The sequence below is a fragment of the Plutella xylostella genome, chromosome 2 (assembly GCF_932276165.1).
Source record: "Plutella xylostella chromosome 2, ilPluXylo3.1, whole genome shotgun sequence".
Classification (NCBI taxonomy): Eukaryota; Metazoa; Arthropoda; class Insecta; order Lepidoptera; family Plutellidae; genus Plutella; species Plutella xylostella.
Genome location: NC_063982.1, coordinates 2,993,792 through 3,014,502, shown reverse-complemented (window position 1 = coordinate 3,014,502; position 20,711 = coordinate 2,993,792). Strand labels below are relative to the sequence as shown.

At 42.5% G+C, this 20,711-nt stretch overlaps 2 protein-coding genes across 2 annotated transcripts in view; both read left to right on the top strand.

Annotated features, from left to right (window-relative positions):
- The first annotated feature begins 397 nt into the window (after window positions 1-397).
- On the top strand, window positions 398-16,279 carry LOC105389066 (WD repeat-containing protein 7). The gene is made up of 15 exons (XM_048627362.1): window positions 398-570; window positions 769-1,009; window positions 1,227-1,340; window positions 7,486-7,629; window positions 8,239-8,304; window positions 8,678-8,840; window positions 10,003-10,135; window positions 12,108-12,198; window positions 12,591-12,735; window positions 13,535-13,636; window positions 14,130-14,270; window positions 14,659-14,737; window positions 15,126-15,267; window positions 15,610-15,667; window positions 16,106-16,279. Exons 2-15 carry the CDS (start codon window positions 776-778, stop codon window positions 16,273-16,275), a joined length of 1,782 nt encoding a protein of 593 aa, XP_048483319.1. The 5' UTR covers window positions 398-570; window positions 769-775; the 3' UTR covers window positions 16,276-16,279.
- Window positions 16,280-16,609: 330 nt separating this feature from the next.
- Window positions 16,610-20,711, top strand: part of LOC125488510 (WD repeat-containing protein 7-like) — a 79,657-nt gene continuing 75,555 nt past the window's right edge. Inside the window, exons 1-2 of the mRNA XM_048633073.1 lie at window positions 16,610-16,678; window positions 17,432-17,546. Of these exons, the coding sequence (XP_048489030.1) occupies window positions 16,645-16,678; window positions 17,432-17,546 (149 nt within the window). The 5' untranslated portion in view covers window positions 16,610-16,644. The remainder of the gene's footprint in view (window positions 16,679-17,431; window positions 17,547-20,711) is intronic.

The following is a 20,711-nucleotide window of genomic DNA, read 5'->3' as shown; positions in this document are numbered from 1 at the left end:
TCGTCGTATCCGACAACAGCGACTCTTGCTACACTCTGTTATGTGCTCTTATGTGGCTGGCAAGTCCAAACTTCATCTTGAACACCCTGTCACACTGAGCACAGTAGAGCTGTCCCATCCTGTTGTATGTATAGTTGTAGGAGGGCTTAGGGCGTGTCTTCCGAGAGTGGCGTTTCACGTCAAGGTCTTGAAGTCGAGACTTTTCAAAATTTTCTAAGCCTTTGTGGACAGAGTTACGCCACTCTGGCCTCATCTCAGCTAGTTCCTCCCAACTGTCCGGTGATTTGAGAAGTTATTGTCACTCGATTATAAATTCGATTATTCACATGTCCGTTTAAAATTTATGAACGTTTCCGTATTGATGAAGCATTGCTGCCAACCTAACGGCAGTGATTCAGCTGACAGCTGTCAAAATAACGTCAGCTGGTTGATGGTGAATTTCGTCTTGACGATTTAATTGTTATTAATTTATATAAATTCTCCTTTAAATAATTTTATGACTCTCATAAATGGAGTCTAGTTAAGGTGGTGAACACTTGGATCCTACGTTTCATCTCTGAGCTAACACAGGTATGCTGCAGTATTGATTTGTCCTTGTGATAGTACCATAATTACAGTTCCCTATTTTATCTCGTATTGTTATGCAAACAAAACATCTTCACGGCATATCTATAACATCTACATATCTTTTACACGTTTATCTAACACCTTGAGGTGATAATAATTCTAACATGTTTATTTCACTATAGTTTTTCCTGTTGTTTTCAGCTTTAAAATGCCAGGGACTAACTTGATAGTCCCAGTGGTGCTCTGGGGTAAATATGCGCCGACGCACTGCATCTCGTCAGTGTACCTGTCTAGAGACCAGAAGACCCTGGTCACGGGGTGCTACGATGGCCAGGTCTGCATCTGGCAGGTAGAACCAGAGACTCTGAAGATGACTCCGAGATGCTTGCTCGTTGGTCACACGGCCCCTGTAACGTGTATATCGCGAGCTTCTATCATACAGGTGAGGATACAAGTTAAAATGTACACACTTGCCTATCTACTTGAAAATATAATGTATAAAATAAAATATGTTTATTTGTGTTAAAATTTAAAACTAATTGAAATTGTTTTCTAATGAAATGGACATGGTATCCATTTTATTTCTACATTAACAGCTCAGTATGTTTTAATATGATTTTAAAAAATACATAAAAAAAATGATTGGTATTGATTTCCAGGATAACAACTTCATAGTGACATCGTCGGAGGCGGGCGAGATGTGCACCTGGGACCTCGTGGACGGGAAGTGCCGGGAGAGTGTCAAGATCACACAAGTGCACACTAATATACAGGTAACTATGGTTCCTTGTGTTGTAACATATATAGAACCATTACAAAGTTTAAAGGGAAAATCTGAAGACAACAGTTTTTACAATATATATGCATAGGATACAGAGGAATTATGCATATTTTTTTAAACATAACCCTCCCAGATAACTGAAGTTACCCCAGCATATACAAGGTCAGGTCTCCAGGTCATTTATTATAAGGTCAAGGGACAGGGGGAAATTATACAAATATGGATCCACGTACAGGTGATAGGTCACTTGCACAACCTCATGCTCCTCAAGGTATCATATAAAAAAGTTACTATATAATATCTATTCTATTCAATTCTCTGTGAGGGTGTAAGTACCTGCACCTGGCTCTCTCGAATTGAACCTTTGTGCATATTACTGCATATCCCTTTCTAAACTTGGACCATTTCTCAAAACGGTGGTCCACTGTGAATTGGTGTGTTAACGGGATTCGGTTTCGTGCGTGACTGGGGTACCCACGTGTTCCTAACATTCATCGCGATTTCGGACCTTTTTCAGTCCTTATTTACATAGTCGATACCTGTTTTTTGTTCTTATTGTGGTGGTGGTAATTGGTGAGTGTTGTGATTGTTCGTAAATCCTTTTTCCCTTCCTGAAATGGAGTTCCATTCAGACCGCCCTCCCGACCCTGACCCGCCAGATCTTTCGCCGGATATAATGTTGACAGACACTCCCCAAGAGACGCGAAAGCGCCCTAGGGATGACAAACAACCTTCGCAACAAGGTAAGAAAATTATCGTTAACCCAGACCTCGCGTCTGCCAGCATTCAGACAGTCTACACGCATCCAAGTCTCGACGCCACTAAGGTGTACGATGACAGCGATCCCGGACCATTTATTGTACATGTTACACAAGATAGCCCTTCAGGAAGTCCATCTTCTGGAACCCCGCTTAGGGCCATTAAGTTTGGACAGTTTCTATATAAACACAATATTTCTGACATCACCAGAGATGGTGTGAAAATGACAGGACGTAACCGCGTTACTGTAGAATTTAAGTCTGCAGGGGCAGCCAACAACTTTATCGACCACCCAGCTCTGTCTACTAACAAGTTTAAGGCAACTATTCCAACATACCACATCACCCGGATGGGTGTTGCTAGGAGAGTCCCAGTGGATCTCTCCATGGATGAGTTCGTTAGTTCTTTGGACCTTCCTCATGGATGTGGTATTGTTTTGAAAGCCCGGAGATTTAGCCGCAAAGTGATTGACAACGGAAATGTTACATATGTCCCTACACAAAGCGTAGTAATCACCTTCAGGGGACAACTCCTCCCAGAAAAAATCTATTCTTTCCGTGCCGCTGTAGATGTCGAGAGGTACACCTACCCAACCATCCAGTGCCATGCTTGTTGCAGGTTTGGCCATATGAAGGCTAATTGCCGATCAAAGCCACGCTGCTTCAAGTGTGCCCAACCTCACTTGGGTGAGACTTGTGATGCAGACCCTCCCACTTGCATTTACTGCTCAGGAAGTCATGCTTCCACTGACAAAAACTGTCCAGAACAAGCTAGACAAAAATCTATTAAAGTCATTATGTCTCAGGACAGCATCTCATTCGCTGAAGCCGATGCTCGACTTCCTAAGAGCAAAAAATCATTTGCTGAAGTAGCATCTTCTCAACCTAATGGCCCAGCTCTAAAAAAATCATACAAAAAGACAGTGACCACTCAACGCAGGCCTAGGTCTCCACTTTCTCCTGGCTATGACAGACTTGCCCATCAGGCCATTATCTCATCACCATCTTCCTCACTTCCTAATGGAAGTGCCCTGAATGTGATTACTCCGAATGACAACCTTTTGGATAACCTACTTTCATTAGTTGTCAGTCTGCTGTCTAAATTCAGTGACACAATACCGCCCCACGTAGCACTTAAAATTAGAGAACTCACATCCTTCAGCCAAAATGGCTCTGAACCCGACCCGGGTCCTTCAGTGGAATGCTCAGAGCCTTAAAAGCAAAAAACACGAAGTACTCAACTTAATAGATGACATCAGGCCCGTCATTGTTGCCATCTCGGAGTCATGGCTGGCACCGGGTTCTCGTTTTCGAGTTCCGGGCTACTCGTGTCTGCGGGATGACAGGGATGACGGGTTTGCTGGGTGCGCTTTACTTGTAAAGCGTACCCTTACCTTTTCCTCTATCCCTACCCCTCCTCACGGTCAGGAATTTAATGTTGTGGCCCTTAGGGCTTTAGACATTACTTTCGTGTCCGTGTATTTCCCTGATCCCCACCCCTCTCACCTCCCATCTTTTTATAATATAATTTCTTCTCTCTCGCAACCTCTTCTGATCATGGGGGACTTTAATGCCCACCATACCTCATGGGGTTCATACCATACTGACGCTTTTGCAATCGCCCTCTTAGACATGCTTGATACCTTAGATGTTTGTATTTTAAATGACGGGTCTCCTACCCGTCGAGTCCTCCCTCGTCAGAACCCAAAAAGTGCTGTTGATCTCACTTTCTCTTCTCCTCTTCTTTCAACATCAATATTCTGGAGGGTCCTCCCAAATACTTTTGGGAGTGATCATTTTCCCATCTCTATTACTCTTCCTACCAGAACCAGCATTCTTACTGATACATGTGCCTTCCCAAGGTACATGATAGGCAGGAATGAGTGGTCCAACTTCATCACCTCTGTGGAAGATAAACTCAGTCTGATCCAACCCTGTACTAGTGACAACTTTCTTTGCATATATGACCAGTTTGAAAAAGCTCTAACATCCTCTGCCAAAAATAGAAAATCGCGTAAAGGCCAAAGAGTCTCGCCTCCTTGGTGGGACTCCGACTGCTCCTTGGCTATTGTCGAACGCAAAAATGCAGAGGATGTCTACATTGCTAATATGAGCATGGAAAACTTCATCAACTACAAAAGGATAGCTGCACGTACCAAACGGCTCCTTAAGAAAAAAAAGAAACAGGGCTGGATCAGATTTTGTGAAAACCTTTCACCTAGGTCTCCCCCTTCTCTGGTGTGGAGATACATTCGCCGATATCGCGGTTCCCTTAACGTCGAAGATATCTTGAGCAACGATCCCTCTCTATGGCTAGAAGGGTTCAGCGATAAACTGGCTCCACCATATGTCCCACACTCCAGTGCTCTCCGTCCCCCACCAGCTCTCTTACCATCTTCAGACAGATTGGATTCTCCATTTTCTATGGATGAACTTCAATCTGCTTTATCCGGTTTAACTGATTCATCTCCAGGTATTGATGGCATCCCATACTCTTTCCTTTCAAAATCAAGCCTCAAGGTCAAGCATGCCTACTTGGAGCTGATAAACTACTTCCTTGAGTACGGAGTTACTCCGTGCTCATGGAGTAAGCAAATAGTCGTTCCCATACTGAAGGCCGGAAAAGACCCCCGTGATCCTAACTCCCGACGTCCTATCGCCCTCTCCTCTGCTTTGGCGAAAATCTTAGAGCACTTAATCAAATGCAGGCTCGAATGGCTAATTGAGAATAGAGGAATCCTAGCCAAAACCCAGTTTGGGTTTAGGAAAGGGATGAGTACTCTAGACAGCCTTGCAATACTTACAACAGATATTCACATCGCATTTAAGAGGAAAGAATACCTTGTGGGTGTCTTCCTTGACATAGCGTCTGCCTATGATAATGTACTTCTTCCTGTGCTCAGGCAGAAAATGCGCCAGCTGAGCATTCCAGTGAAGCTTACCCGTCTGGTTTGCAGCCTATTCATGGAGAGATCCATCTACATAAAAACCCCTACCACTTCCCTTGACTCCCCAAAATTTGTTTGGAAAGGCCTCCCCCAGGGATCGGTCTTAAGCCCTCTCCTTTACAGCCTATATACTTACGATCTAGATAAATCCGTTGACTGCTTTTGCGACATTCTACAGTACGCTGACGACTTGGCCCTCTACTATGCTTCTCCCTCGTTAGGGGAGATAAATGTCCAGCTGAACCTGGCTCTTAGGTACCTCACGGATTGGCTGGATAGACATGGGTTATCTCTTTCTCCCACTAAATGTACAGCAGTGATCTTTACTAGAAAAAGAAACATCCCAGATCTGGATGTTGTTATTGGAGAGCATTCAATCACTGTGTCAAACAAAGTTAAATTTTTGGGTGTGATTCTGGATTCCAGGTTGTCGGGTAGCCATCACATGAACTACGTGGCTCAGAAGTGCGAGAGGGGTGTCAACGTCCTCAGGTCACTGTCAGGTGTTTGGTGGGGCGCACATCCATACTCTCAGAAGCTACTGTACAACGCCATTGTTCGAAGTCACTTTGATTATGCCTCATTTATCCTGGACCCCTGCAATAAGGCTGCATTAGAAAAAATCGATAAGGTTCAGTACAAGTGTCTTCGAATAGTGTCGGGTGCAATGAAATCTACCCCCACCAATGCCCTTCAGGTTGAGTGTGTCGACCCCCCTCTCCCGCTGCGGAGACAGTACTTGTGTGATCGGTTTTTCCTCGGGATCTGGCAGTCAGAGTCCCATCCTTTACTGTCCAAGCTTGATACCCTTAAGCGGCTATGTAATGCTCAAGAAAACCATGGCCTTTCCTTCCTTCTGAAATCTTATATTTTTGCTACTAACCTTCCACATCCTACAATTAAATTTAACACGAACCCTTTGTTTAGTGTTCCCTATGATGCCTTGGTTTTTCAGCCCAATGTTGTTATGGACTTGGGCATTGTGAAAAACTCTCCGGGGGCAGAGAAAACATTGACTCATAAACTTCAGTCAGAGTGGCCTGGTTGGCTTCCAGTCTTCACAGATGCCTCAAAATTTTCAGATAAGAGCAATGTTGGTCTAGCTGTCTGGCTTCCTAAATACAAAATTACCCTCAATTTCAAACTCCCCCCTGAATCCTCGGTCTTCACGGGCGAGGCTACCGCTATTCTTGAGGCACTTCTCTACACTGAGTCTCACAAACTAAATAAAACTATTATCCTATCAGACTCTTCAAGTTGCTTACATTCTATTATTTCATTCCCATTTAAATCTAAATCTAAATTTCCTATCATTCTTCAAATTAGACAAACTCTCTTCCGTTGCAAGACTCAGGGTATTGAGGTGGCTATTGCCTGGATACCTGGCCACAGTGGCATCATTGGTAATGAGTGTGCAGATTCCTTCGCTAAGGATGCCATTAGCCTGGGCCTGGATACTCATTACCAAAATTTTGCCCACGACCTTGCCTCGCTCGCAGGACCGAGGCTTGATAATTCCTGGAAAGAGTCCTGGGACGCATCCAGGAATATTAAAGGTAAGTATTACTCCTTAATCCAACCACACATTCCCAAAAGGCCATGGTTTTTTAGAGCAAGACTTCTAGATAAACCGTCAACCTCGACAATCTGCAGACTCCGCCTTGGTCATGCGTGCACGCCTGTGCACCTGGCTAGGATTCGGGTGCGTGATAGTTCTGTGTGTGACTGCGGCACCAGCGAAGGATCTGTTGACCACCTCTTCTTTGAATGTCCCAACCTACAAAGTTCCCTCTATGATTTCCTCCCCCCTTCTATCCCAAGACCTGTAAATATCAATTACCTACTAACACTTGTACATACTCCAATCGCTAACATCCTGTACAAATTCCTCAAAACTAACAATATTAAACTATAAATTTGTTTGTGTTCACTATATATACTAAAATTTTACTAACCCTATATTTGTGATGTCCTTGTATAAATTGTGTACGTCTGTTTCAGGTATTAATCTTGTAAATATCTCTAAATCACCACCGTAAAGACAGTTAAAAACATTGTGTGTATCTCAACACTATCGTAATTGGCCGGATTTGTTGTGTTAGTCACACACGACATATAGCCACAAACAAGATTGATTGATTGATTGGTGTGTTAACACATCTAGATGTTTTCCTGTAAGAGCAATGGTATACACTGCACATACATTTTGAAGAAAAATATATGTTTCATTCAACTTAAAAAGTTTTCCCGTGGGAAGCCTATGTGTTAATCCAGGGTGTCAGCTAACTCCATACCAAATTTCATTTAAATCGGTTCAGCCGTTTTGACATGAGGAAGTAACAAACATACGCACTTGCAAACTTTCGCCCTTACAATATTAGGATTACCTCTTTTCCAACAACCTGTATAATTATAATATTGCATATTCCAGGCGTACCACATGTGCAACAGCGAGGACCTGCGTCTGTTCTGCAACGGCTACTACGCGGAGATCCTCATCATGGACCCGTTCTCGCTCGAGCTGATGTTCTCTCTCAGCTCCAAGATGAACCCGGACTGGATATCCGCGCTGCATGTGAGTTTATTTATATAAATAACTAGTTGTTCCCGCGAGATTCGCTTCGCCTTAAAAAGTTTTCCCGTGGGGATTCCGGGATAAAAGTAGCCTATGTTCTTTCCCAGGGTCTAGACCATATGTATACCAAATTTCATTCAAATCCGTTCAGTAGTTTTGGCGTGAAAGAGTAACAGACAGACAGACAGACAGACAGACAGACACAGTTACTTTCGCATTTATAATATTAGTTAGGATTTCATTTTATCCAAGGAAATTGAAATATAATAAAGCAGTATGCTAAGCTATGGATAGCGTCGAGTGGCGTGCTTTGGGAGAGGCCTACGTCCAACAGTGGACTGCGATAGGCTGATGATAAAAGCAAACTGACCACAAAATCGATAGAACTTATATTATGTACTGTTGATTTTGCAAATTGTAGTGTACTCGCTAAACATAATGTTTCGTCATTGTCAGGGATGTGTTATAATTAAAAACTCATACTTGCTACAGCAATTATTAAAAGTCATCATAATCAGTATCACCTACCTGTCCATCCTCTGTACCGATGTTGGTGTCCACGTATGCACCAATTTTATCACTGGTGAACTAATGAATTCATTTTTACAGGTATTGCGTCCATCGTCCAGGAAAGATGATGTTGTGCTTGCTATTTCTATCACTGGTACCGTAAAGGTGAGTTAAAAAAAGAATTCAATATTTATGTACTTACTGCATATATATGATAGAACACCACTGAACATACGACGCTTATAAATAGATCAATAGATGCGATTTGAAATTGCATGTTATACAAAACTCATCATCATCATAAGACAACAACCGTCCACTGTTGATGAACCGTTCAGAATCTGTCAATTTAGTGTCTGAGATAAAAAAACTGACTTTAGGAAAAATTTGCTTTTATTTTTATTTAACTCTTTATTGAGCAAATATTACAAATAAAAATACAAAGGGTGGGCTTAATGCTAAAAGCATTTTCTGCCAGCCAACCCGCTTTTGCCTTTTCGTTATCTCTTACATAATTTCATCCCATTTTTCTTCGCAGGTTTGGTCTCTCCTAGGCCACGAGAACAAGCAATCCGAGCCGATATACGAGAACGAGTCGAAGCAGATCCGCTGTCTCAACGCGCTCTCCCTCAACTGTTGTGCGCACAACCAGCGCACGGTTCTGATAGTGTGTGCCAAGTACTGCCAGATATATGATGCAGGTATGTGGCGAGAGAAAGAAGATTTATTTTGACACTTATTATACTTACTAGCTTCGTCGCTCCAGCTAAGATTAAATCCTATGGAATTACAGGGTAAAAGCAGGCAAACTATATAGAAAATAACAAAATTGATGTAGTTTTCTCACTTAGCGACAAAAACCAACTGTTACAAACGTGCTAAATTTGAAGACTACGTTTTTCCGTAATTTCATAACTACGGGACTATTTAAGAGTAAAGTATATTGGTAGAAAGGCAGACTTATGGCAGTAAAGCAGCTCCGCTGTCTGAGCGCGCGGTCGCTCAACTGCTGCGCGCACAACCAGCGCACCGTGCTCATAGTGTGTGCCAAGTACTGCCAGATATATGATGCCGGTATGTGACAAGAGAAATAAGATTGATTTTTACACTTATTACACTTACTGGGTTATTAGCGCGTGCTCGCGAGTTACGATGAATTCCTATGGAATGGCGGGGTGAAAGCAGCCTTTATCGATCTTCTGTTGCCTGCGCAAAGTACTGCCAGATCTATGACGCTGGTAAGTGTGGGTGACAAATTTATGTTGACACTCATTACATTTGTCTTCGGGGCCTGTATGTTGCGCCGATTCGCATTAATCTTAATGCGAATCGGCGCGATGCTTCGCAGTGCGAACAATAAAATGTAATTGCTAAACCGGGTAGCCACTCTTCCAGCCAGTGTAGCACGGGGCGTTATTAAGACGTGACAAAAGTTCTCCGTCGCGCTCGCTCTTGAGGCTGCGCGATGTGAGTGAGCGCGATGCAAAACTCTTGTCACGTCTTAAATGCGCCCCGTGCTAGCCCTTCTGGTCACAGCCAAATTTATCATGCCCGTACCATGGTATTTATAATTACACTTTATATTGCCCACCTAAATTAAGTGATTTTTAGGAATATAACTATAATTATGGTTATTATAAAATCTCAAAAAAAACTGCAAATTGGCATGCTAAAATGTTTTTCACTTTAGTATATTTTTATGGCAACGCCCAAAATTCAGTCGAGAGTAAATTACTTTTAAAGATAAACATATACATTTTTACATACAACATTCACTTAGACACAAAAAAGACGACTTAAAGTACTACTTTTCCATTCAACCACATACACTTTTCTGAATGAATTCTTTCTGCCCAATTCCAGGAGACTTCTCCGTCCTCTGTTCCATCACGGCGCCGGCGGGCGAGCGCTGGATGTCGGGCGACTTCATGGCCACGGACCGAGTGCTCGTGTGGTCCACCGAGGGCAAGGGGTACTTGTACAAATTGCCCGCCAAGTAAGTATTGTGTTGGGGTTTTGTAGCTAGAGTTGTGATAAGGGGATGGGATATGTAACTATAGTTATGATAAGGGGAAGGGATATTTGTACAAACTGCCCCCCAGTTTTATACAAGCGTTTTGTAGCTTTAATGATGATGAAATTCGTTTTTTCGAGTGACAAGAGTTAGAGCCTTATCACACTAGTGAATTGCGAGCGGGCACGCAACGAATGCGTGGCGAACACACAGCGAAGACGTTGCGGACGCATTGTCAATGTTTTCTCCATCCGAAACTCCTGATTATGCCGTGATAACACATACGTCTTCTCACATTCATGTCTCGTCACGCACTGAGAGAGGAGGAAAGGCACAATTGGCGTCCACATTTATTGGGCGTCCGTAACGTAATAGTTGGCGACCACTCCGCATTGGAAACACTCGCAATCCGCTTGTGTGATAAGGCCCTCACATGGTTGGCTAGGTCGCCATAGGTAACACTATACTTGCATAGTAATTAACGTCATTAACGTGTCTAAAATCATAAAAATAGATAGGTACAGAATAGAATTCAATCTTACATAACAAAATCTAATCAACAATATCCTTATTTAATTTGTCAAAAATTACACTTACAAGAAACATTTTCATTGCACAGGGAACGATTGGCATGGTCTTTTCATAAATTTACAGCTAATTTTGCTATAACTTAATTCCATAAAATAAAACATCGCATTTTCTTGTGAATCTTAAAAGTTAATTATGGACACCTATTATAAAATACCAATATTTTATATGTAAAAGATGTTGTTTTAATTACTTTTACGATTCACAATATCACTTAGAACTCATGAGCGCACAAATGAAGCCTCTGTTTTTACAAAATAACATTTCTATGTTTAGGAAAACCTTTTTGACATTCAATTAACTCCATTTACTGCCATCTATTGTAGCCGTAACGAACTAATTCATAATGAGGCCTGCTACTAACGCCATCTGTTGTCAAGCAGATACTAACTTTCAAAATGGCGAGGCTTTTTTTCGAGGCAACGGAAATAATTGAATGCCACCGTTGTTTTTAAGCTAATACTTTTTGTTTTAGCAAACTACGTGGACGGGCTATCAGTAGGTCAGCACAAGTTGTTCTGTCTGTAATACACAAGTTTTGTATATTGTTGAATGAGTATTCTTTTATTTTAATCAATATATTTTGTTCGCTATAGCTTGACTTGGAATGCTTTTTAAATCAGTTATCTGTGTAGTTTAAGGTATAGGCCTTAAATTATGTATTCTTTTTTGTTTTTTTCCAGCGAGTAGGTGGTTATTATTATTACTACATTATATTATTACAGTTACTAAGACATAGAAATAGTAGTAACATATTTTATTTTAAACCGTGTACATTTAATAATAGTTTTATTATTGGTGTAAATTATTTTTGGTTTGCGTAGAGCACTCATATGTATCATCTATCTAACCATGTGTTACCTTAATCTATATACCTACAGGCTGTAATACTATTCCATGCATTCACCCTAAAATACTATATACCTATACAAGTTTTCTTACACTTTACACATTCAAAACACCTAATATTGATGTATATTCTCTTGTTGTAACTTGCAATGTTTTATGTTGTCCTGGATGTCCCCCAAATCCCTAAATATATAAATGCTATATGAAGCTTTTAATGTAAATGTATTTTATCATAAATAAAATGCCTATATGACTGAATCTTGGTCAAAGAGTTATAACGTCGGCAGATAGTGAAACAATATGAAAATGGACAGGTTTTTCCTGAAATAAGGCGTGAGTGTTGCCGCCATCTTTATTTTGTTTTCCTATTTGCGTGGCTTATATCCTATTTGTATAATGACCGGTGTAAAGAAAAAAATACTCTCTAAGACCTACTCTCGTATTCGTTATAAATAACCAGGTACCATGACTATATTAAGTTGCGACGGCGAATGAAATGATATGATGTATTTTACAGCTCTGTCCCAGATCATAAGGGTTTCCACGGACCCACTGTCGCTCACGACAGTCCGGTGCTGTATGGCATGCTGGCTCACCCTGATAACAAGGTGAGATTGGTTGTAACTTGATATTTATCATCATTATGAGCCAGTAAGCTTCCACTGCTAGACGAAAGTGTTGTGGAACTCTTTTTGAGAACTCTTTTAGGATATCCACAACACTATTATAATAATGCTCGGCCTTCATCTCATTACTGCCAACTACTCAGTCAAGTATCAATATCAAAAACTGAACCATATAGATGTCCCGCGCGCGATGGTCAGTCAGCGAAATACAACAACGAACGGCATACTTTCACAAAGGTGGCTAACTCTAGTCATGTCCTAGTGTATTTTACCGACAGCTGAGAGAATCGTAAACATTTTCTTTCCTGGTAAACCTACTGGAAAACCAGCCAATCAAAACGCTCCAATACTAATTTACCCATCCAATCCCGCAGTTACTCTCCTGCCCGCCGGCCATGCGGCTAGTGGCGACATCTAGCGGCGGCAAGCAGCGGCGGCTTCTACTGCGCGGGGACTCCCACGGGGTGGTGTCCCTGTGGAGCGTGGACGACAGCGCGCCGCTCACGCAGACTGTCCTCAGTGAGTACAGAGAAAGAAAGAAAACATTTGACACATTGACAGCAACAAAAGCAGTAATTGATACAAAATAACAACAAAATCCAGAAAATAATACAATACAGAATGTCAAAAAGGTACCAGATCAGCTTGTGCTGTGGGCAATTTAGCGTGTTTCAGCTGGCTCTTTTATGGTGACTTCAGTCACGAACACGAGTTATACATACGGCTAGTGGCGATATCTGGCGGGTTGGAGTTATAACAGCTTACAGGACGTCCCACTCCACACGCTGTAGTGGCGACATCTAGTGGAAGCAAGAGTAGACTCCCACGGAGTGGTGTCCCTGTGGAGCGTGGACGACAGCGCGCCGCTCACGCAGACTGTGCTCCGTGAGTATAGAGGGCGTCTCACGCTACACGCGGCTAGTGGCGACATCTAGTGGAGCGTGGACGACAGCGCGCCGCTCACGCAGACTCTCAGTGAGTATAGAGGGCGTCCCACGCTACACGCGGCTATTGGCGACATCTACAGTACTTGTAGTGTGTCTGTCCTCAACTAAGCCACTGCTCAAATATTGTGATGATAAAAAAAAACCTATGTAGGTATAAGTTTATGCTAGTAAACCGTAACACGACGTCAAGTTTATTTGGGGGATTGTCCGCGAAAATATCAGAGTATATCGTTTAGAATAATATGTCTTTATTGGTCACCAAATGGTTAAATGTAAGGCAAAAATTCTTTTAAACTAGAAACACAACAATAAGCCCGGGTGAGTTTATTATATTCTACAACATTTATTTATGATACATTTTGTGTCCGCAGCGCACGCGCCGCTAGTGACGACGAGCCTGGACGCGGCGTGGGCGGCGATGGCGCCGCGGCCCGTCGGCGTGCTGGACCAGATGCACGCGCCTGATGAACCCGGTCAGTACCCTAATAAATTAACGACCCATCACGTCCTAACTGCTGGGGCACGGGTCTCCTTCCAATGAAGGAAGGGTTTTATACCCCACTCCACTGGGAAAGACATCTGACACAAACAAAAAATACCCTTATTCGAATGTAAGGAGGGATATATGCCTAGTCCACCACGCGGGCCCAGTGTGGGTTGCTGGACCCCAACACAAGCAAGCTTGTGCTTGTCATGTTAGTACCCCTCTCCCCTAGTCATGTTAGTAGGTAAGTACCTAAAGTTATTCAACAAAAGGCATACTATACTCATGTACAATTCGGTAAAATTTTTATAAGATAAAATATTATCTTCTTTTATTTACACTCCCTCTATCTAGCATGAGTCTTAGCCACCCAAGAGCCTCGGTAGAATGCCGACAGGCCAATATCTAAGAGATACCCCTCAGATCCCAGGAATATTTTATTTTATACTCCTGTAACTAAAAGTAAAATAATTGCCCCACAGAGATCAAGCTAACAGCCTGCATATATCTGCTAGCGGCTAACCGGCTGGTGGTCGGACGGGACGACGGGTCCATCGTGATTGTGAACGCGACTCACACCGTGCAACTGCACTTGCTGCATGGGACGCATCAGCAGCTGCATGGTAAGAATAACATTTAAATAGAAATAAAAAAAAATTTACCAAAAATGCACAGTACATAATGTTTGGAGGTAGTCACTGTAGACATGAGCGGAACGCTTTTAATCGCGAATATTGAGTAATTATCATCATCATCATCATCAATAGCATCTAATTATCATAACTTTGACACGAACGGGGCAAAACAAGGAACATCTACAATATTTATAATATAGAGCCAGAACTCAGAACATGAAACCTCGGAGCTGGAAATTGCAGTATTGGAAGTACCTACACACCAAAAGAAAACCGCTTTATTTGCCCAACGGTCTTAGGGCCAAAAAGACATAACGAAGTGCAGCTGGCCGGAAATTTATGTCACAATGTGTTTAATATCGGTCGTTTATTTCAGACTGGCCACCGCACCAGTTGCTTTTGGGGCATAACGGAAGGGTCAACTGTCTGCTTTACCCGCATCATGTCCACCCGAGGTAAATCAAGTAAACATTTCTGAATATTTGGTGTTCTGACTGACGATGAAAATTGAAAAAAAATGTCGGCAGCACTATCCCAATTCTCCGATAGTATAATCGAAATATCCTTAGCTTTCACTATGAATTTGATTTGAGCTATCAAATACGAGTGAATGATATACTAGTACTACAGGTGGTGCCATTGTAGCGCCTGGATATTTCAGGTGCCTTCCCATATGCAAAACTAAACAACATTGATAGACCGTCATTGGTTATATTATTGCGTAGGTCATAATGTCTGCGTTATCTATCGAAATTTATACCTACTACAACATCAACCGATTCCACCCCAATTTAAACTCCACACCCAAGCCCACCAAAGACTGACCCAAAACCTCTTTCACAGATACGACAAGTCCTACCTAGTGTCCGGAGGAATAGACTTCGCCGTGTGTCTCTGGGAGCTGTATAGTGGGGTGCTATTACACAGGTTCTGTGTGCATGGAGGAGAGATTACGCAGCTGTCTGTACCGCCGCCGGATTGTTCTGTGAGTGTCATGTATGGTGATGTGGATTTTGGGGGGGTGTGTGTGAAATGTGCAGATGTGAATGCATTTATGCGGGGCAATGCAGTTGTATACACCATAAGTTTAATAGATGTAGCCGTGATTATTGGGGATTCCTTTTGTATTGCGCATTTCGACGGCTCATTTTAACTTGAATAAAGGCGAACTCCAAAATTTTCAGTACTTTTTTTAAATGGATAAATAAGAGTTTGCGATTCGGTTTACTATGGGTACAAATAAATAATGAATATAAACATGTCGCAAAATTCTACTAACTAATTGCATTTGTAAACGGTTTGTCTCATTGTTATTTTCTTGTTGCAGCCTCGCATCCAAAAGTGCATTTGTTCTGTGGCGTCGGACCACAGTGTTACTTTACTGAGTGAGTATCCGAAGTTTTTATTTCTTCATAACCTCTGTCTAATCTATCTAATATTTGGGCCTTGGAAAACCGCATTACGGATATATCGATTTTATATTGGAGTTGTTAATCTGAAGTTTTCTGGAATGGTGACCGCGACTAGGCCAACGTAATAGGATGTAGGACGCCCCCCGGGCTAGATCGGGTGTCGATTTGCGAAAGGAGACAGCTAATGATTGGATGCGGAAAACTACATATAAATGGCATCTAGTGGCGTGCTTTAGTAGAGGCCTACGTCCAGCAGTAGACTGCTTTAGGCTGATGAGAACGATGATGATGATGTGAATTGCATGAAGGAGGCTGAGCGACTGATCGCTATATGTCATGAAAATCGACACTTTTAGGGATTCATAGGCGCCTCTGTTACTCTGAGATCTCACTGTATTCTTTCTTCCCCAGGTCTCTCAGAGCGGAAGTGCGTCACTCTCGCCTCCCGCCACCTGTTTCCGGTGGTGACGATAAAATGGCGCGCGGCGGATGACTTCATGGTGGTGGCGACGTGCGACGGCGCCGCGTATGTGTGGCAGATGGAGACCGCACATCTGGATAGAGTATTAACTGGTAAATAATACAGCGTAGAAGCACAGGTGTGAAAAGTGTAAAACAGGAATTGGCGCTACACCCGTCTACTAGTGAGCTAAATGAAAAGAAATCTTTCTTTATTCGACCTAAAATGTCTGTACTATTTCACTTTATCACTGTTCTCTACCACTATTTCACAAAGGCTTTATCATTAAGGACAAGAAATGGCGAAAGAAACTCCTTATATGTCGGGTGTGTAATTGTTGTGTTACACTTTTCACACCGATACTCGCGAAGCCTTGGTTACTATATATAGGTATAGTATTGTATATTAGACACAAGGTTGGTTGATAAAATGGCGCGCGGCGTGTGACGTCACGGCGGCGGCGACGTGCGACGCCGCGTGTGTGTGGCAGATGGAGACCGCTCACCTAGATAGAGTGTTGACTGGTAATTACCCGACTATGGCGAAGCAAAAAGGAGGGTTATGATTTACTTTTGAGTCACATTTGTTGTAAATACACTGGGACAAAAAAAAACTTAATAAATAGTTACATAAAATACGCTTTCGATATAAAAAGGACTTAAAGGTACTAGCAGAAGGTAATTATATTACTTCAGATAATAAAGCTTAAAAGCACAAGTGTGAAAAGTGTAAACCAGTAATTAGCGCCACGCCCGTTTCCTTCCGCAATGAAATGTCCTTTATTCAACGTAAATTGTTTGTCATCATATTAATACTCAACCACCATTTCACAAGGCAGATGGAGACCGCGCACCTGGATAGAGTGTTGACTGGTAATTTACTACAGTATCAGTCAGCAAATAATTACATAAGAGCCGTGAGCACAATCCATACGATTTCGAAATATAAAGGTTACTTAATCTATTCGTAATATATTATTTTATGTTTTTAAGGAAATCGTTAAAATAGTGGAGTAAAAAATGGTATAAGAGCGTTTTTATCATACGGTTTTCAAAGCACGTCGCAGTGTCGCCATATCTGAGGCAAGAAACGTATAGTGAGCGGAAAGGAAACGACTCAGGAGGTCACTCTAAACATCAATCGTTATAGCCTTTGTAAACTTACAAAAAAGCACACTACACTTTTTAATTTAAAAAATATCCTAAACCGTATTGTTTATTACTAAAGTGGTATTACAAACGGAATGGAATATTTAATATTTTTTACGTTTCCCTCAGGCATGATGGCAGAAGAAGTCCTGGCGGCGTGCGACGCGACGGCGGCGGACGAGCTGGGCGGCGCGCTGGCCGAGCTGCAGGCCGGACAGGCCAACCCCGCGCTGCACTTCTTCAGGTAATAGTTCTTGTACAGCTCGTGTGTGAAATGTGTAAGATAGGAATGTATGCCGTACGGCATCCGTGTTTCCTACTTAACTAGGTTCTTAACGTGGCGTATAATGCGATGGATGAGCTGCAGGTGGGCCAGGCCAACCCCGCGCTGCACTTCTTCAGGTAATGCAGCAAGTGTGTGAAATGTGACGGAGTGAAATTGTTATTACATTGATCGTATCATATGATTCTATAGAAAGAGGTCATAGATCGAGTTTCTATAAAGCATCGACAATTTTATCTGAAATAAAGCAATTCCTCTGACATAATATGGTTGGTGCTGCACTTCTTCAGGTAATACAGCTTCACGAGTGTGAAATGTATCAGAGTGAAATGGCAATTTTGCACTTTTCACACCATAGCGTGCTATAGAAAGAGATATGAGCGGGGCGTTTCTATAAACGTTCGCATCGTAAATACTTCCTCGGACGTTACGGTGGCTATACTGACGTTAAAGGGTCCATCACACAGCTTGGGGCACTGCGTAAGTTAATTACTAAGTCGTCGGAGTTGCTGAAGGTGGCATGATGGCAGAAGATTAAACAATGAGACATATTTATTAGTAAGTCCTGGCGGCGTGCGACGCGACGGCGGCGGACGAGCTGGGCGGCGCGCTGGCCGAGCTGCAGGCCGGACAGGCCAACCCCGCGCTGCACTTCTTCAGGTATGTCAAGTAACGTTGTGGAGTGTGAATAGTAGCGGAGTGGATTTGCTGTTACACCGATAGTTATTCAAGAGCTAGTTATAAAACAGGCGCTCTCTCTCTGCACTTCTTCAGGTTTGTAATACTGGTGTGTGAAATGTGTCGGTGTAAATTTTTTGTTTCACACTTTTTACACCGATACTCGTGAAGAGTTCTATAGAAAGAGCTATTATTCATCACTTGTGATTCTAATCCTTATTTTAAACATTTTACGCTCCCTCTCTTCTTCCATAGATAAATAAAATTTCAATTTCAATCCTTTATTGATAAATTTTACAATTTACACGTCATATTTTAAAGTAATAAAAAGAGGATACAGTATAAAAGTAAAGACTTACAAGTATACAGACGTCACACATTATAATTACAAATCATAGTTACAAAAACAGTTCTTAACTATACAGTAGCTACCTCATTGGCAAATGATACATTAGTGAAAAATTCACTAGTGGAGTAACAGGCCATACCAACCAACAACTTTTTGAGCTTGGCAATGAATACAGCGTCACTCGGGGCAGACTTAATGTCACTAGGCAGAGCGTTGTACACCTTGGGGGCCAGCACGCCCAGCGTCTTGTCAGACTTGGCGAGTCTCCTCGCGGGCGTGCACAGGCGGTGGCGCTGCCTAGTGTTTATGTTGTGAGTGTCACCGATTGTTTGTAAGCTATTAAGATTCCGTCTCGCATACTTCGCTACCTCTAATATATAGAGACATGGCGCAGTTAGTATTTTGTACTTTACAAACAAATCTCTTGCGTGATGGTCCCAGGGAGTCCCAGCAATAATACGAACAGCTCTTTTTTGTTTCTTGAAAATTTTATAAGCATCAGCTGCATCACCCCACACGTCTATTCCATATGTTAGGATGGAGTGGAAGTAGCCGTAGTACGCTTTTTTTAAGTTTTCAAGTGATAAGCTAGGCGTTAGACGTGATAGGGCGAAGCAAGCCGATGCTAGCCGTCCACAGGCGAGGTCAATGTGTGCCGAACAAGTGAGCGCGCTGTCTACCGTGAAGCCCAAGTATTTCACTTGGTCAACTTGTGGGACAGGTTGTCCATTACACATGACATCCAGATCGTGACCTCTCACTCTTCTTAGTTGGAAGTGCATAATGTTAGTTTTCTCCACATTGAGAAGCATCCCATTCGCACCAAACCAATTAGCGAGTGACGCCATTACCTTGGTAATTTTGTCTTTTAGTTCGTGGAATTTGTCTGCCGCAACAATGACACAGCCGTCATCAGCGAATAGGACATATTCGGCTTCGTCCGATGCCGTCGTCAGGTCGTTGACGAGTAGGAGGAACAGATTGTTGCCCATTACAGAGCCCTGTGGCACCGCACTGTCGCCGATATATTCTAGGTCTGATTTAATGTTACGAACACTGGTACATTGCTGACGGTTTTGGAGGAATTCACTGACTATTGAGAAGAAATTGCCTTCAACGCCATACGCCTTAAGTTTCTCTAATAGCAGTGAGTGATTCACCAGTTCAAAGGCACGCGACAAGTCACAAAATATAGCTGCAACCTGCCGGCGCCCCTCCAGGTGACTCATCACTCGAGACAACATGTCACGCGCCGCGTCCACAGTGGACTTGCCGCACTGATACGCGTACTGTTGCTCATTCATGAGCGCGTTGTCTTGCAAGTGTCTCATCAGCCTGTCACTGATCAAACGTTCAAACATCTTGGATGTAATAGGTATTTGTGAAATAGGGCGAAAGTATTTTAGTACGTGCATCTCGCCTTTGCCCTTATATACTGGTTGTACTTTAACTTTTTTAAGGGCATTGGGGTAGAGGCCGGCGGTAAGGCATTTGTTGAATAGTGAGCAGTACAGTGATATTAAAATTGGTGGAAAGTAATCTAAGATTTTGGTGTTCATGTCATTGATATCTTGCGATTGTTTCCGCTTAATAGCTTTTATAGCTTTAGATAATTCAGCTAATGTTATTGGCTCAAGTTTAAACTTCGAAATAGTTTTGTTGTCCAAATAGATGTTCAGGTAACGAATGGCAGATGGAGGGTCAGGCTGCGCACTGGGATTATCGTTGGCTTGTACATAGAACTGGTTGAGGGCGGCGGCCGCGGAGCGCGCGCGCTCGGTGGCGGTGTCGCCGGGGCGGGAGTTGACGAGCACGTCCAGCGGGCCCCCGCCCTTGCGGTCTGCACAAATGTGCCTAATGTGATACACACGAGTTACTAAAAGAGCGGGATTCAGAGCAAGAGTTGGCAGAAAAATTATTTGTAAGCTCAGTAAAGCTTGAAAATAACAAGTTTACTGTTGACTTACCTTTGAAAATAGAAACCGGCAACATTAATGAATCTCTAGGCAACTCATTTGACCTAGCATTACACAGGTTTCTCAGTCTAGAAAAAAGACTGCAAAAGAACATCAATTTGCTTACAAATTATCAAAAGTTTA

Coding starts and splice junctions, on each gene's coding strand:
- LOC105389066 (XM_048627362.1), top strand. CDS start 776: ATGCCAGGGACTAACTTGATAGTCCCAGTGGTGCTCTGGGGTAAATAT. Junction 10,136..12,107: donor TTGTACAAATTGCCCGCCAA/GTAAGTATTGTG, acceptor TGTATTTTACAG/CTCTGTCCCAGATCATAAGG. Junction 13,637..14,129: donor GCACGCGCCTGATGAACCCG/GTCAGTACCCTA, acceptor ATTGCCCCACAG/AGATCAAGCTAACAGCCTGC.